The 16,543-nt window shown below is 47.3% G+C and overlaps 7 protein-coding genes across 7 annotated transcripts; 4 read left to right on the top strand and 3 right to left on the bottom strand.

Annotated features, from left to right (window-relative positions):
* Window positions 1-63: 63 nt before the first annotated feature.
* F5891DRAFT_1118291 (P-loop containing nucleoside triphosphate hydrolase protein) lies at window positions 64-852 on the bottom strand (the record flags this gene model as incomplete). The annotated part of the gene is made up of 3 exons (XM_041363827.1): window positions 64-406; window positions 459-604; window positions 658-852. 3 exons carry the CDS (start codon window positions 847-849, stop codon window positions 193-195), a joined length of 552 nt encoding a protein of 183 aa, XP_041217511.1. The 3' UTR covers window positions 64-192.
* A 70-nt stretch (window positions 853-922) lies between these two features.
* F5891DRAFT_1073496 (uncharacterized protein) lies at window positions 923-3,508 on the top strand (the record flags this gene model as incomplete). The annotated part of the gene is made up of 8 exons (XM_041363342.1): window positions 923-1,383; window positions 1,442-1,490; window positions 1,547-1,691; window positions 1,747-1,830; window positions 1,878-2,374; window positions 2,431-2,542; window positions 2,598-3,219; window positions 3,293-3,508. Coding segments are annotated over exons 1-7 (1,741 nt in total), but the record flags the coding sequence as incomplete, so codon positions are not given.
* A 118-nt stretch (window positions 3,509-3,626) lies between these two features.
* On the top strand, window positions 3,627-4,574 carry F5891DRAFT_965390 (DNA-directed RNA polymerase III subunit Rpc5; the record flags this gene model as incomplete). Its single annotated transcript, XM_041376165.1, has 3 exons — window positions 3,627-4,017; window positions 4,068-4,417; window positions 4,467-4,574. The coding sequence occupies 3 exons, from the start codon at window positions 3,627-3,629 to the stop codon at window positions 4,572-4,574; spliced, it is 849 nt and encodes a 282-aa protein (XP_041217509.1).
* Window positions 4,575-4,974: 400 nt separating this feature from the next.
* F5891DRAFT_965376 (uncharacterized protein) lies at window positions 4,975-7,597 on the top strand (the record flags this gene model as incomplete). The annotated part of the gene is made up of 11 exons (XM_041376160.1): window positions 4,975-5,107; window positions 5,163-5,414; window positions 5,462-5,612; window positions 5,665-5,806; window positions 5,859-6,116; window positions 6,165-6,281; window positions 6,348-6,541; window positions 6,598-6,708; window positions 6,789-7,147; window positions 7,199-7,402; window positions 7,458-7,597. Coding segments are annotated over 11 exons (2,061 nt in total), but the record flags the coding sequence as incomplete, so codon positions are not given.
* Window positions 7,598-8,644: 1,047 nt separating this feature from the next.
* F5891DRAFT_1073483 (uncharacterized protein) lies at window positions 8,645-10,410 on the top strand. Its single transcript, XM_041363341.1, has one exon. It carries the CDS (start codon window positions 8,860-8,862, stop codon window positions 10,150-10,152), a length of 1,293 nt encoding a protein of 430 aa, XP_041217507.1. The 5' UTR covers window positions 8,645-8,859; the 3' UTR covers window positions 10,153-10,410.
* On the bottom strand, window positions 10,411-12,059 carry F5891DRAFT_1073481 (uncharacterized protein). The gene is made up of 2 exons (XM_041363340.1): window positions 10,978-12,059; window positions 10,411-10,847 (listed from the first exon to the last, which is right to left on the bottom strand). Exons 1-2 carry the CDS (start codon window positions 11,990-11,992, stop codon window positions 10,621-10,623), a joined length of 1,242 nt encoding a protein of 413 aa, XP_041217506.1. The 5' UTR covers window positions 11,993-12,059; the 3' UTR covers window positions 10,411-10,620.
* A 2,296-nt stretch (window positions 12,060-14,355) lies between these two features.
* On the bottom strand, window positions 14,356-15,480 carry F5891DRAFT_1073469 (DnaJ domain-containing protein). Its single transcript, XM_041363339.1, has 6 exons — window positions 15,291-15,480; window positions 15,168-15,234; window positions 14,898-15,116; window positions 14,782-14,848; window positions 14,589-14,728; window positions 14,356-14,536 (listed from the first exon to the last, which is right to left on the bottom strand). Exons 1-6 carry the CDS (start codon window positions 15,383-15,385, stop codon window positions 14,489-14,491), a joined length of 636 nt encoding a protein of 211 aa, XP_041217505.1. The 5' UTR covers window positions 15,386-15,480; the 3' UTR covers window positions 14,356-14,488.
* Window positions 15,481-16,543: the final 1,063 nt, after the last annotated feature.

Below are 16,543 nucleotides of genomic sequence, written 5' to 3'. Positions count from 1 at the left end.
CCGCAGTACGTTGCTTCACGTATACATGAGGAGGTGAGCTCAGGTGGGTGACGTCACGCGTCATTAATGTGTAAGGCCCTTGATTTATTTATTGTGTCAGATAGACTTTCAATAAAGGCTACGCAAGGTTAGTCTCTATAACGTATATCTTATTTATAAAGGGCGTGCGGTACCGATGTATCGACTGCTACCTCAAAGAGTGTTGTCTTCGTCTTCGTGACCGTTATCTTTCAACCACTGATTTATCCATTCAACGATGCTCGCGACGTTATTTTCGAGGTCTTGAGAAGATTCGCTTTTGAGATCGACGATAATCTGTTGGGGGTAGGAGTCTCGGGCTTCTTGGAGCACGACTTCCATTATCTCCGCTTCGTTGTTTTCCTGTATCTTTTTGAGAGGATAATTACTGCTATTGGGTCAGATCTGGGTTGATTTTGGTTGTGGTCAGGGATACGCACCGTTTTTCGAGACGATCCCAGAGCATGGTATGATTGCAGCGTAGAACGACGACTAGATCTGCCCATCGCTCAGGGAATATTTCACAAGTGTGCCAGTCGAGGATTATTCCACCAGCTGATGCCAATGGTTCGAGTTCATCTAAGAGCTAAATTGAACCAATGAGAATGGGCAAGTGGATGATGTTGAATGTCCGCGGACCTTGTCTTCATCTACAGTATAAGATTGCCATTGTTGATCAAAGCCGTGATGAAAAGAATTGTCTTTTACTAGTTGACCGACGTTGATGTGTTTTAGAGGGACTGGAGAAGCGTCTTGTAGGAGTTGAGCATGGGTTGACTTTCCAGTACCTGGAGTTCCAGTGATGATGATGACTGGGTGACGTTGTGGCATAATGTGAAGATTGAATTATGTAAGGATGCTACTATGTATACGTGCGATGATCGGTTGTAAATGCTGTCATATTTGCATTTTGAGCGGACGACCGTCATCAAGGCAATCTACACTTTTTGAGAAGTCGCGTCCTATAGCAAAGGGCTTGGAGGTATTATCCCTCTCCTCATGTACAATTTCAAGTACTATGGACAGTCGCCCTTCCCCATCCCATACAATCTTCACAATAACACTACCAGATCCTTCAAGTCTACCATCTAATTCATCCATTTACCATTTACTCGCAGATGGTTCCATCCTAGTAGCACCATCATTCTTCGACGACCTTGCAGCTACTTACCTCTCTCTCGTCATCATGGGATCCATCTTCACCATATTCGCAAGGAACATAACTCTATCAGCTGCTTTCTTATGGTCAGGCAGAGTTCGCAAGAAGAGTCTCCTATACACTCTATTCCTCAGTCAACTTCTCGCACCTGTCGCCATCTTGTCCTTGCTCATCGCACAATTTCACCCTCATTTCGATTGCAAAATGTCGGTCAATTCTATCTTTCAATTCTTAACACCCTCGTTGACTTTATTATGTAATCAGCATGATGCGCATTGCAGTCGCTACTGCAGGAATATCCTTCTCTTTGTTGGTACGCTCTAAAATTCATATCTATCGTCTTTCTCACCTAACCTCTACACAACATAGATGTCCGGTATTCTAGGCGTAAAGGCCTACCGATGTCTAGACAACTCTCGCTTAGTTCTACTAGTCTTGGTCGCACTAAGGACCGCTGCAATCGTTCTCCTCGCTCTTGATCTGGCATCACTTAACAGCTATCGCAGCCTTGCAGGTGCCTCTTCTATCTCTTCTTATCCCCACTTTCATCTACTAAATTTAAATAACAGGCCGCTGCTATAGACCTTCTAATTCCATTTCATATGCTTTCATAATACTTTTATTTGTCGAATCGCTGTTCATCTGTCTTTGCTGTGAGTCCAAACTTATTACTTCTCCCCAACGAGACTCATCATCACAGTTCTCTATGCTGTCTGGAAATCACGTGGTTCCACCGCCGTCCAGGGCAGAATTACCGTATCACTCTCTCTTGACAATGTCGCAGATCCCCATCTAGACACACGAAAAGAGAGTATCGAGAGTCACAAGACCACTCAGAGTCGCCGTAGCTGGTGGGATTATGTCCCTACTGTAGATCATCCTACTCCATTTTACCCCAGATCCCGTAGAACTCGGTCTCTCTCCCATGACCGGAGCATTCCCATGAGCCGTCTTCCCAAGTTTCGTACCCGCGAAAGAGTGCGTGATCCGGAGAATGTGCCCTCTAGACCGCCCATCCCGCCACTGCCTACTGAATCCACTCGCACATCCACAATCCGCGTGTCCACCACAATTCCAAATACTCGCAATGATGCCCCAGTTCCTCGCCGGTCATCTTCTCCTGCCATCTCGTCCATAAGTCGCATAAGTCGATATATGCCTCGAGTAGCGCTGTTCAAAGAAGTAATGAGGGATGAAGTAAGCAGCTCTTTTTGGTTAATGCGTTCCAACCTTTTGTGCTCATGCTCATCCAGTTATTTTACACCACCTTTATCACCGCTTCCACCGCCGCTTCAGTCATAATGACTATAATCGGTGTTAACAGCACGGACCCAGCCGATCATGTGGCTTGGATGACCTTTGACTGTGAGTTGGTCCACTAAGCCCACATCCAGTGTTTTGGAAACTCACATCAATGCAGGGGCCTTGATTTCGTGTCTTGTGATGCATAGTTTTGGTCGCGTCATCCGCCGCCACGACAACGAAGCTCTATTACAGCAGCCGAACGTCTGGCATCGCAGTTTTCGTACAGACTGCAGTACCGCAGAGATTTCAGCGGAGGGGAGGGTAAGATCTCCTAGATCATCGGTTGCACGCTCATTCCAAGTGCGCACCCGGCACTATCCAACGAGCCGTCGGCATGATGCCGAAGCTCTACGCGACCCCTCCCGTTCCTCGCGGGGAGATCCCCATTCCAACACGTTCTCTCCCCACCAAGTCGAAACCCGCCCTAATACCATTTTGCCCCCTCATCCACCCACGCCCGAAGTCGATTATTTCCCCGACGATGTTTCATCGTGTCATAGAAGCGATACGAAACTGACGGAAAGGGTTTTTGGGGAGCAACGGTATCATGATAGTTTACCTAGTATACCGCTACGTCCGGATCCAGAAGCTCAACTTTCATTACAAGCTAGCCATATTGTAACATAGACATTGCATCCCCAATTCACTTGCATTACCACTGAGCTGAGCTGATGAGGTCGCGTCGGCAGTAGTGACTAGTAAATATTTGTTGTAACCGTTCCCACTAAGTATTACAGCTATTTGCAAAAACGTTGTCAGCACGCGTGATTTGAGAGAATAAGAGCCACAACAGCGCCTGGCTCAACGGACCATCATAATACCATGCGGCCTTACCGTAAAATCAGCCGTGACCCGCTGTAAATCTTTTCGAATACAATTTGCTCACTATCGGATAGATTGTGAACTGTGTTGGCTTCACATATCCAGGAAAATTGAGCGTGCTTGTCATGGATAATGCGAAGATACACCAGATATATGGTGTTGCAGATTTGATTCGCGAAGCTGGTCCAGGCGCGGGTTGTGGCGATGTTTCTTTTCTTTAATTTCCTTATTTACGCATACTGACAACGTGTTTTGCAAATAGCTGTAAATATTTCAAACTCCCACGATCAGTCTATCAAAACTAAAGCGCTCGAGGCTCGCGATGGACGATGACGAGCTCATCAGCGTGCTGCCTATCCACTATTCAAACAGTCTCAGTCCGAATTTGCACATCCACCAATTTCCGCTTCTTTCTCGTCCATTACAAACACCGCCTGCGGCTGCAGTCAGTGGAAAACGAATTCGCGCACGAATAAAGCCAATCACGCGGAGATTAGAGATCCATGTACCAGTGGATCCACGCCCAGAGGTGTGGAATGGTGAACGGAGCAAATCACTCGGTGCTGCTCGACAAGAGGATGACTGTGAAAAAAACCAGGATACTGGGAAGATGAAGCAGATGGAAGGAGAGGAGCCGCGGTTGATCGAAGTGCGCATGCGGAGCGAACTGATACCGCAAGAGGGCGCGTATATGTTGGGAGTGGTTCGCAATGGTCTGTTCCAATTTATGGCGATACCGCTTGGTCTTATCTTGTGCACGAAGGTCAATTACATCTGCAACCCATCAACGAAACCCATCAATTTCGACCGACGCTGACTTACTTGGATGTCATGTCTCGAAAGAGTCGTCGTTCGAGAGGTGATGCTGGATCTGATGAGGATTCTGACGATGGTCCTCCGCCTGATCCTGATGAACCACCACCTGTACAGACTGCAGCAAAGAAAGAAAAAAAACCGCTTGAAGTGAAAGAGGTTCAAGTGTCTGCGCGAAAAGTTGCGGATGACAAGGGTAATCTGCAAGGTGGTCTATCTGCCGTGCGACGTGAAATGCTGCTTGCTATCCGAGCTGAAGAAGAGGAGGTCTGGCAAGACCTAGACTTTTGTGACGGAGAAGTATTACATTCTCTTTTCTTTTTTGGTGGATGCTGATTACTTGGTGTAGACTGCTGAAGGACACGAAGCATTTGAAGCTGTGTTTTCGCAAAATGAAGAGCATTTAGAATGCAAGTCTGATATTACTGCTTTTTTAAAGGACATTGAAGGACTATAGATAAAATTTATGAAATCATGGTTATCGAAGATCGCGGTGCTGCTTCTGACTTCGATGCAACTTTATTCTGTGTCACGCAGCGCAAATATAATACAAGAGCGACGACCACGGTTTACTTCCATCTTGTATCCCATGTCCGATAGTGAGACTGAACCAGAGTCCGACGCTCCTTCATCACCTAAGAAAGCATGCCCATTAGACCTCACCGATGTTTCCATCACTAGTACGCTGAGCGACAGCATCGCTCAGCTAGTGAACACGCCCCAAACCCATTCCTCAGATCCCATCAGCGCTGTGAATGCGGCCATCAAGACATTAGAGTCCTTGGATTTCAGTCTCATTCGCAAGGTAGTATCGCTTTCGAAATCAACGAATACTAACAATCGTACTCAAACGTGCACAGGACGCGTCTTTACATGGAACCGTTCAGGAGTCATCGGCCTCACTTCTAGAGTTCTTGCACGTCGTGCTTGCGATGAGTCCAACCTCCGCCCATAATGTACGCTGCATGATGGAATCCCTCGCTTGTCTATGTAGGTGATTTCCTGTCTATCATTTGGCTCCGCTCATGATGTGCCTATTCTTCAGTGCGACCGTCCTTTTTAAATCTGCTGTTCCAGTACCGGCGCCTATTCCACGCTCTAGCCGTCCAGGAGCTCAACAAAGTCGTAGTCATTCCCATCATCATATCCTGGGTGGACGCCGTCCTTGCAAGACTCGGAGAGGTGGTTTCATTTGTCGCGAGCGCTATGAATGATCGCTACTTCGACGATAAGCTTCCTGAAGCTTTGAGGAAACGAAGAGAGGAAGATAATCTACGGGCTGCGGCGCAGCTCCCAGGTATTCAGCGATTTTGTTAGATGTCAGGCTTTTTTATGTTGCTTCAGATAGGTGGGATTCTGTCCCGTCGATACTGACATCTGAAAAAGCTTCACCTGCCGCAAAGCGCTTGGCCCTTCGCTTGTTGGTCTCGCGATATGTATTACAACCCCAGTTGACTCTTCATCCAAGGGCCGCTGACGTATCACTGGATGGCAGGTAAGTGTCCATCTGGCTATTCTAACATTGCAAGACCTGATTGTATCAACAGTATGGTGTCGCTACTTCCCTATCTCACAGACTTTATGCAACACACTGTGGTGCAACTCTCAGAGTGCTCCCCACTACACGCGCAACACCAATCTGCATTTCAGGAGCGCATGAATTGTGCGATGCTGCTCTCACTATTCGCTGTTCGTATTCCTCATTCTCCAGCCAGAAACGATGACATTTAATGCATCACAGCTCGTGGACTTTACGATAAGTGCAAAAGATACAGGAACAGACGTTCCATTTCGACCTTATACGCTAGCGACGGTGATGAGACTGTTACGTTTTGTAATGCTTGTCGACAGCAAGCTCTCGGTGCAAACTATCGTATCGCCTTGCCCAGACCTCGATGCCTCGCAGGTCGTTCTCATTTTATGGAGGCATTTTGTACCTTGGACCTGGCGACTACTCGCGGAATGTAACGGGTCTGATTCGGAAACCATCATCTTTCTGGTTAGGACTCCATCTTCTTCTCCGAAGGACTTCGATTGATGAGAGTAGACAACTACATGGCTTCACTGCGCTTTCGACTCAGATCCTCAGAAGACTATATCTATGCTGTCGACCTTTACTGGAGACGAACATGGCAAATATATGATCTGTGCATATCTTGTGAGTGTTATGCTGGATGACTGTTAATGTTCTAATTGCTTTGGCTATAGACCTATTTTTCTCGGCTTTTAGTGTATCTTTCTTCAGCTCCACGTCCTCGAAATCTCACCACAGCCCAAACAGATGTTCTACTTGAAGACATGTCGGTATTTCGTCCATTGGAGCGATTCAGATTTGTTAGGCATTCGCAAGTCTAGCGATTGCTGCAGATACCTTACTCTTCTCTTCGTTTATCTTTCGTGCATTGAAAACGGACACGATGGCGAGTCGAACTCTTCCTGCGTTAAAGCTGTTGCTCAGCCTTGTGATCGACGTCAGCTAGCGACTACGTTACACACGCCATGGCTAGGATGCAGCCCAGAAGTTTGAGGGACGGTTGGAAGCAGGCGATACAAGAATCTCCAACGTTCTATGATGAGCTAGAGAAAAGTAGGTTTATATTTTGTAAATTGTCAAATAATAATATGTTTGCAACAGGTATGTCCAATACTCGGATGTAAGCCTTCCATCGAGTGTAATATTTGTGGCTCACTCACATTTCCATAGTCAGCTGCTCGGGGACAAGCCTGACAGGAATCATATTCGCAAAGCGAAACAATTTCTCGACTTTTTGACGATCGAATGTTTTTCAAATGTCCAGATCTCGAACCAGAAGTTGATTATCGAGTTCCTCGAAGCTACGATGGAATATTTACGTCGTGAATCCGCAAAAAAGGAACTGCCGAACTTGTCCGCGAGTTTCCTCTCGTGTTTGACGGCATTCCAGCGCGGACAACCGGGAATTAGGGTCTGCGATGCCCCTTTGCTGTCTGATGCCGAAAGCATCTGGCAAGTCGCCATGGACAATACCACCCCCGAATTAGCTATGGCTTGTGAGCGTCAAATTAAGAATGCATCGCGAGGTTCTCACATCTCCACTGTAGCTGCATTTGCTTTGCATATCATATTATCTCGCCGACTGCCCGAGTCACTTACCCAAGTAGAGGCCTGGGACTACCTACGAAATGTTCTCCTCATGGTCGGGTCGCAAGACTACTTGGGAGACGAAAGCCCTCTTGCGCTTGTTGTCAATCCGACGATATGCGATGCCCTCTCCCAGCTCCTGAAGCATGCAGACGGACACGCTGGTGCGCACAAACCTCAATATACTACCCTAAAATCCCTCATCGATAATTGCTTTAGCGATGGTGATGCAGTCTTCTCCGTGGACGTCGCATCTCCAATCGGCGCTGCAGCGGATTCAAAGTTCAGATGATTGTCCCAACTTGGATGACTACTCGTCGTGGCTGAAGAGAGAATTTCAAAGCCTGCGACAGATTTAATGGATCAGGTAGGATCTTGGACCTGACGTAGAAGCAAAGCTAAGCAATAAAAATAGATTGCACGAACGTCGGACGCAGGGGAGTTGCGTCAAGTGAGATTTCGACTTTCCCTCCTTAAGCCATGTCATATAACATAGGTTCAGGCTACGCCGGCAATTGATATAATACCATGTCGCATCGACGGTCTGTTTCAACTTGTCTGTGTACTTCGTGGTCAGTTATTCAGACTTGATCAGAGAATGGTTTTCTAATGCCGCAGCATTAGCGAGTTAGAGCTGGGCCAAAGTTTTAGGCCTGGATCCCGCCGCAGTAAGAGCCATTCTCACTCCATGAGCATTGTTTGATAGCAGTCTCGATGCACCTGGAGCGCACTTGCGAATATAAACCAATCTCCGCCGTTATTGCCGCCAGGTGAGCCGCTCCGAGAATAAGGTTATAATGAAGATGCGTGTCTTTGTCTTTGTTGCAACGTTGGACAGGGGTTCCCTGGCGGGTGTTACCGAATATTTTGGCAGGTACCTGAAGGGCACGCATGACCGCTACGTCACCCTGACCTGGACTGCTAAGACCGCTCACATACATTGAACGCATATGGTAACGAATCCACGCCTTCTCAGATGCCGCCCACATCTCGATGCATACATTGTTGTTGTTCCTGGTGATCGCAAGTTCTTTCTAGGGCAAAGGTAAGCGCCCAACACGAGGCACCTTCGAGGAAGGTATCTGGGGTATTTCAAATTCTGGGAGCCTGAGGTCGTTGAAGCGAATGAACAACATGGAAGATTTATCTATGAATGTTAAGATTGATGCGCAGTATACCGGCTCCATTCTTTCAACGTCATTGGTCGAAATTGATAGCATGCAGCCGGCTGATAATCCACTGAACCGAGGGAGAACGTATTTTTCCATCCCTGACGCGGACGTCCAAGTCATCTGTCAGTGCACAACGGAGCTGTAACGCCACATCTCGTATCTGACCAGCTGGTACAATGTACTTACTTATTTGAAATGAGAAGGATGGTACCTGCAGGTAAGACGGTGATGTTTGGATGTGTTCGAATTCAATTCTTGGAGATGGCTAAACTAAGGGTTTGGCTACACACGTTATATAAGCTGATATGTCATTTGATTGAACCGACGCGGAACGTCAAGGAGTCTTTTGCCATCCTACCACCACCACCACCTTTCATTGTTTATTCGGGCCTCATCACCGCCAGCATCGACGAAGAAGTCCCATTCAATCTTTCACACCTTCAAGGTTCATGTCGTCTCCATCAACATTTAATTATCACCGACGATCTCTCTCAGCTTCTTCGCCCTCGCCCTCGCCCGTTCCGAAAGTTTCATGGCGTCCAGCAAGCAAACGAGTTCGCTCATCATGCAATAGTCCTGCTCTTCCAGATTCCGCATCCCCCCAAACACGTAATTTCGACTTCTGGCGGACGGGCAAGAGACTCCGCAGAGATATATCTGTTCGTGCCGATGACATATCTAGCGTCTATCCTAGGGTCACTAACTATCTTGTGTGTTTTCAGCCCCCTTCCTTGACATATACCACTGGGTCATCTACCCCGACGTCGACGGATAGCCACAGTTCCGGACTCAGTTCTTCTGCTCCCCACACACCACTATTCGCTACTACCCCAGAAGATTTTCTCCTGTTCCCTGGCCGCTCGAGTCCTAGAGAAACCGTATCTGAGAAGTCAAGCTCCACAAACCTTGTCGGCATCCGGGACTCGCATTCTGATATTTCCGAGGCTGATGCTACTCGCCTCAGGTCAGATGCATTTTGGGAACTCCGCAGAAGTATTGCCGTAAGCGGGGAAGGCCTTGTAAAACGGATGCGTGATTTTGAGCATTCCCGTTCAAAATCGGGTATATACAAGCGCGCTAGAACCGTCGACAGACAAAGAAGCAAGAAGCGGCATTCCCCTAGTGTCCCCGTGACCAGATCTGTCAGGAGGTCTAACAGCTCTGATAGTGACGAGGATGATATCCAAATATACTCGGGAGAGCTTTGCGGTCTCCCCATCCCCCGTCAAAAGCGAGCATCAAGCCTTGGGCCCGTGGACATGGACGATGACGAGATGCAGTCTAGTCCTTTATTAGAATATGTGGATCAAGCATCCACCCGTTCTTCGTCCTCCAACGACGATGCAGACAATCTTTCCCGCCGCTCCTTTAACAGCACATTTCCCCCTGACACATTGCATTCAACATCATCATCTCCAGCATATAAATATTCTGCTTATACCACGGCATTTAGTCCACCTCTATCTGGCCCTTCATTCAGCTCTCCAGCTCGTTCCTTTGAGGTACCACGTTCCAGTCCTATGCAAAATTCGATCTTTCTATCGTCTCATCCCACCGCCGCATCCTTTGCATCCAGCCAAGAAGATGTGTCTCTGAACTCCTCTGCCTCGCGGACTGAAAAGGCCATTGCGGCTCTTAGTCTGGCAATAGCCAACGGTGCAGCAGGTTTAGGCGACTACGATGCCCTTCGTGATATCCCTTCTGTCATGATAGACTCTCAAGTGGGCGAGCTGTGGCACTAGATGACGCATCAGACCCTACAACCACAATTATCAAGATCTCATCTTTCAAAAGTCTTTGATTATGCCTCATTTCCATATGATAGTATTCGCATGCACCTCCGTCTGGACTCGAATCCAAAATCCCTATTTCTTTTTAACAGCAATATTTTTCTCAATGCACACACGCTGATACCGCAGTTACGGTCTTGCAGATTTCTTTGCCATTGAAGTGAATCAATTGTTCTGTAGAATGCTCCCTTTTTATTTTATGATCGACGAAAGTGTATTTTATCAATCATGTATCTGAATTGTTATTTGGGGATAAGTGGTATGCAGGTTCAACGCGACTAAGATCCTACTAATGGAAACTTTAGATCCGTATGAAAGATCGCCTAGAACGTTGCGCTATCCATTGTCCAGTTCGTATAGGTTGCGACAAAGCAGAGATACAGCAGTAGAATCAGATCGAAAGCGAGATGACTCGGTGCCTCAGGCGCAAGAATCTTCCGTCGTAACATCCGGATAAGTGGTATCAGTGGATGTTGGTTTGGGTCCACCATCCCACTGCCCAGCTTCTTCTGGGCTCGCGTGCGTCGAAGCCGCACGCGGTGAAGCATGCAATGAGGGAGGTTGTTGAGATGGAGATGCATCTTGCTCCCGTATCTGGTCCCCGTTCCCTCTGTAATCTATCAACCACTTCTTCCATCTTGATGCGCCTACGCATTTCATCTAGATAAAGCTCTTCAGCTCGTTTTCGGGCTGGCATTCGATTTCTAGTTGACGGTTCATGGCTAGTCGACGCAAACAGTTAGTTCAGGTCAAAAATAATGCAAATGAGGTAAATACCAGCGATTAAGTGCTGCACAGCAGGTGGGACGTAAACAGATGGTGCTGCGGGAGACATTGGCACCCATGGCGAAAGCACCTCATGCAGGTCCAGCATATGAAAACCCAAAACAATATCATCGATATCGGCTTGAGGTGAGACGACAAGTTGAATATCGACGGGAGAAGCTCTACCCGAGGATTCTGCAGGTTTGACAGAGGCCGCAGGTCCAGCTGAAATCGTGGTCTCGGGGAGGATATCAAGCTTTGAGAGTATAGGACTACTTGGGGGATGCAACGTCACCGTTTTACTGTCGGTAGCAAGTAGTTGGAGGGGCTGGTCCACAACCTCTAGAGAATCGATGACAGGGGTATGTGAAGCCTGGGCTATTGTTTCCGTTGTCCCCTCATTAACATACTGCGATGGAGCCGTACCCTCAATCGCTGCATGAACATTCTCCGGTGACGAGCTCGGATACCGTAAGTCACAATCTGACAAACTATTATGTAGAGTAAATTCCTCACCCAGCGGGAGCGGGGGAGTGAATAGTAACTCATTTGTAGCAGGGGCATCCGAGTCTGGGAGCGGCTCAACCACTTGGTTAGACAGGGAGCAGGAAGGATGTTTTATGTGGTCATTGGTTGGAGTGGGGTGTGGATTGTCGGGTTCAGCCACTTCACCGGACGGGATCTGCGCTTCGTTGCAGGGTTCCTGACTTCCACGATTACTGTGGAGGTGCGTCGTTGTATCCTTACTTGCATTCATAGTTGATAGCAGTGTTCCTTGAGACATGCGAAGATTTGCCCACTCTTCCATGAGCGCAGCCTTTGTGCCATCGTCAAAATTGATGTTACGCGGAGAGCCCATCTTTTTCTTGAGAGTAGATGCTGAAGGTGTTGAGCTCCCTGTGCCACCGTGCTCCTCTCGCAATGACTCGGTCGAGTCCAAGGAATCCTTGGAAGCTAAGTACGGATAGATGTCTCGACTTTTTGTAAGAATAAAAGGATGGATCTTCTTTGCCAACCGTGATGACATCCGAGGCGATACACTAGTTGCAGACCGAAGAGATGTATTAGGCACCGAGACGAACGAAGCTCGAGTAGCACGACCGCTGACGGTTGTCTGTTTCACGAAAGTGCTCAAATCAGTGTTTGAGCGACGGCGAGCTGCAGACTTGTGCTTCAATTTTTTCTGAGGCGGCCTCGAACTCAGGCTAATAGTCAGGTTGTCTGGCACACGTGGTTGGCTAGAGGTTGCCACTGTGCCATTATTTTTGGATGCTGATAAGACAATGCATGCTTTTGACACGTTATTATTTCCCAGCAAAGAAATGTTCACCAGATACGAACTCACGCGCACAAACGATATCAGGAGATGGGTCTATTGTATGGTTGGTGGCATCGAGATCATTGGCGTCCTCGAGTACGGAGCGTCCTAAAAGTTCATCCATTCATGCAACAAGGAATGTTTCATGAACAGGTGCCACGTACTCCTCTTATGAACCATAATTCAAATGCGACTCCGTTACAACTTGAAAGTGATGAAAGATGGCATGCTCCTGATCCTGTGATTTAGGGTTGTGAAGTGGGGGGCGAACCAGTAATGAGCCTGAAGGCTATTGCAAGTGAACTCCAGAGTCCACTCACTGACGAGCACCAGATGAAGACAATAAACGTTTTGCTGTAGTAGGGTGATCGACAAGTCACCAGTGGGTACTTGCAAAATAGGTTTCACCGACTTAATACAGGATTTGCGATCGTGCGAAACCGTCGCGCATGGCGTATTGTGCGCAAATCGCTTACATAATAAGCAAGCACGTTGATCAAATCATTGTAAGTACTCATGCACAACTGAACCAAGGCCGATATTATTACTGAGTACTGACCTGCCAGCGCTTTCCTCTTCATAGTTCCAGGACTTCGGACCGTTAGTTTGAGTAGTGCTACCTCACGACCGCGTCAACCTATGTAGCTTATCAGTCCTTGTTGCGGGTTGGCTTTACAGGATGATACGTCGTTCCATGCCATCCAGGCCAAATTGCTGGTAGAGATTCCTTTACGAGATCAATCTTATGCAGCACATAAAGGCAAGCTGTCTTCCTACTTTTCCTCACACTTATCTGGGCCCACACTACCGTGACTATTGTCACATCCCCACAAACAATGCGTTTCACCTTTGTCCTCGCTGTTGCTGCCGCTTCAATATCTGCCACTGATGCTGCCACCGACAGTGAGCAGTGTAATTTTTTCTGCGCACATGCAGATGATTGCTGTCCTGATAAGCCGCGTTGTGTGAGTATAATAAGTTGTTTGCATTTGACAAAAAAACTCACTGGCGCGATAGTTCATCGGTGTGTGCTCTGGCGCATAGTATGGTTGATAGGTTGTGTGGCGGCTTGATCGAGGGGCGGAGAATCGATCAGGTCAGAATCGCGAAGGTCTAGAACCAAAAGCACCTACGACTTTCATAAAGTGTTTCGGTATTTTACCATGGGCACTACATACCCACAGCTGAGTATTTATGTACAATCCCCACTCATCTGTAAAGCTCCTCCAAATTTAATTAGCCTGTTATATATCTGGCTATCATGGCGCGAGACTGTGTTTTGTTGGATATTGAATATTGACTTGGAGATCATTGATATAATTAGAGTTCACAAGTGCTTGCCGCTGCGCGGCTCCTTTTGTAAAAGGAAATTCTGTGAGTTTGCATCTAGTACTATAGCAGATTTTTTTTGTGCAATATTCAATTTGTTGTCGTCTATCCTTTGCTGACAAAATAACATCCAAGTCTTTGTGCACGGTACGCTGTGGGCTGACATGGGTCGATCGACCCGGGTTATACCCATACGGTGGGCCACACCCAACCCGTGGATGCCAAAATTCTCAGAGGCCTACCCGTACCCACCCAGGTCAGAGCATTGCGGGTACAGGTCACTTGCGAGTGAGTGGACATATTTTGTGCATGTACATGATAGCAATGAAACAAAGCATGTACGAAGTTTAGAGATGGTACAATAATGCCAGAGAGCAATAGTTTGGTTTCCTCGACACACAGAGGATCAGCCACGGATTTAAATGGACATTTGTTGACAACGCATCGCACTACCTCATGATGATGCAGTTTCGCATTACATTGTTGAGATGGGGAACTTGGTAGTATGTTGTAAGAGATGGAGCAAGATGCAGAAAAGGTGTTTCAAAAATAAAATATAGAAATCGATTTTCAGCAAGCGCAGGGGAGCGGTGGGCTTGAAGTTTGCGCCCTGGCACGCGAGACGCACACGGGTGGACGAAGCTTCAAGGTCATCATAAGATTATATAATTGTGGATGGAATGGAGTGGAGTGGTTGATGTTACAAACGATGTGGAGTGCAGACCTCTGTTCAACGTTCGACATTCAGCGCTAACGGCAGCTTGAAATTGAGGGTAAAACAATCTAACGATACAGTGCCCTAATGAAGTACATGATCCGGGGTTCCTAAACATAAATATAGAGCAGAACATAGGTACGACGCATACTATAACGTGTTTATTGCATAGTGGCACCTAGCACCTTCGCAGCTAAAGCGCGTAAGATCTGGTTAGACCTCGTCAGACGGCACAATAGAGTCCACGAATTCAGTGCTTACCTCGGCCTTCTGGCTACCTCCGAGTTCAGAGAACACCGCAGCAACACTCTTACCTTTGGCATCACGTATCGCACCGACGCGGTTACCTGCATATGCGCCTATCATGAGACCTGGCAGATTGGCGACTATGAATCCCATTCCTAATGAATGAATGGTTCATTGAGAGAATTGTAAAAGAAGATGAATGACCAACCACCACCACAAACGGCGCCAATGTATGACCACCATGGCGCGTGACGTTCGACCTCTGGACGGAGTAGCTATACAATAGTTAACTAATATACAGCGCTGAGAAAGTGGAAGTAGAACCTCTTCAAATACGTCCGCAAACACGTTCTCAGCATCAGGTCTCGGCTCTTGAGTTGGTGTTGCACCTGCACCTCCAAACATGCTGGCAAATTGCGTGAAGAAACTCGAAGACGCCTTGGGGTCACTGGTTTTATCCCCAGCCCGCTTCGAGGAGAATAGTACATCATATTCTTTCCGTCGCGCTGGATCCGATAGAACATAGTAGGCATCGGCTACAGCCTGCTTGGTAGGTTAACATGCTTTCTAGGGCAGTAGAAACGTTGCATGAACTTGAAACTTCTCTGTCGCCGTCTTTTTCTCCGTTTCAGTGGCGTTGGCAAATCTATCTGGATGAGTCCTGCAAAGCTAAATGGTTAAGTAGAGAAGTGCTACTAGTCATGACTGTCAAAGCACCTGAGTGATTCCCTTTTATAAGCCTGCCTGATCTCTTCAGCGGTGGCCGTCTTTGAAACGTTGAGCAGCGCATAGTAATCGGGAAAGCTCGACATGTAGAGTATCAAGAACGTCGAGGGGAAAAGAATGAGGTATATATGAGGTATGGAGAATGAGGTGCTTGCTCCAAGCTTGCTCCTTACGCTGTGTCAGGGTTAAATCAATTACATCATTAGTAAGCCCGGCCGAAGAAACACCTAACGCGGCGGCCAACAATTGTTAATACGAAATTACCCCATACTATCGACTTGGAGACTACATATTTCGACTGCTGTTGCATGTTACTCAGGTTGCGACTCGTTCGTTAGTATCTTGGAACTGTTATGTTATTCTGAGTGTTACTGAACGTTACATGGCAGTTTTCATCGACCGCAGTGCAGAAAAAAAAATCAACCTACCATTTCAGTGGGAAGCTGCCAGATATCGGGCGACGGGCAGAGCCTCTACTTTTGTTGAGTCATTCTGTATATGATCATGGTTCTGAGCCAGTGTTGCAACAGATCACCGTCAAAGCTTAGATTCTGGTCATCCCTTTTTCCACTGCTGATGCATGTGACTGCGGGTCATACATTTTACCTGTCATGTTTCTCATCACTAACGTTTCGCCGATTTTGTTCCCCTTGATCGGTCGCAAATACGTGCAACCCCCGTGAAATATCCACCACAATTTTAACACCTGACTTCGTTGAATACAATGATTGTTGGTATCACCCGGAGGTTACTTATGCACCTTCGCTTTTGACCAGAGTGCACCTGCTTCGGTCCTGCCACCGACACCTTTTATCGCCTCGGAACTACCAAAACTTCAACGAGAACATTACGGCAGGAGATTGTCTAACGAGGTCCCTCATCTTTTGCACCCCTGGTGTAACAGCAACAACCATCCCCACGAGGTCGATATATATAAACCCGGGTTACTGTGTTTCGTACATATATCCTATCATGGTCCAGCCTATCTTTACTCATATCACTAGTCAGGACGACAATTGTTTTGTGCATCACGAGCGCGTGCACCCAGATCTGGATGGGCATCTGCGTTCGCAACCTGTTGTTTATGTTGTCATCCCGCTGTTTCTTCAAAACTTCCATTTGTTACCGTCTTGGGACTAGATCTGGCTGGGTCCTAGACAGATCCTACATGCTTATCTGCAGCTTGGCCCCTGTTGATAGTTTCATCGGACGGATATAGCTGGTGTCCTGTTTCCACTCACAAC

Source organism: Suillus fuscotomentosus, assembly GCF_016647785.1.
Source record: "Suillus fuscotomentosus strain FC203 chromosome Unknown F5891scaffold_156, whole genome shotgun sequence".
NCBI lineage: Eukaryota > Fungi > Basidiomycota > Agaricomycetes > Boletales > Suillaceae > Suillus > Suillus fuscotomentosus.
Note: the sequence above shows the minus strand (reverse complement) of the source record. Positions and strands in the feature narration are given on the sequence as shown.

What these genes read in the sequence shown, in the direction of transcription:
- F5891DRAFT_1073483 (XM_041363341.1), top strand. Translation starts at nt 8,860, where the DNA reads ATGTCGTCTCCATCAACATTTAATTATCACCGACGATCTCTCTCAGCT.
- F5891DRAFT_1073469 (XM_041363339.1), bottom strand. Translation starts at nt 15,385, where the DNA reads ATGTCGAGCTTTCCCGATTACTATGCGCTGCTCAACGTTTCAAAGACG. An exon ending in CGGCGACAGAGAAGTTTCAA is followed by an intron (nt 15,117 to 15,167) that starts GTTCATGCAACG and finishes CCTACCAAGCAG; the next exon opens with GCTGTAGCCGATGCCTACTA. An exon ending in GAGGTAGCCAGAAGGCCGAG is followed by an intron (nt 14,537 to 14,588) that starts GTAAGCACTGAA and finishes AGGTCTAACCAG; the next exon opens with ATCTTACGCGCTTTAGCTGC.
- F5891DRAFT_1073481 (XM_041363340.1), bottom strand. Translation starts at nt 11,992, where the DNA reads ATGTCATCACGGTTGGCAAAGAAGATCCATCCTTTTATTCTTACAAAA. An exon ending in TGTGCAGCACTTAATCGCTG is followed by an intron (nt 10,848 to 10,977) that starts GTATTTACCTCA and finishes TGAAATGCGTAG; the next exon opens with GCGCATCAAGATGGAAGAAG.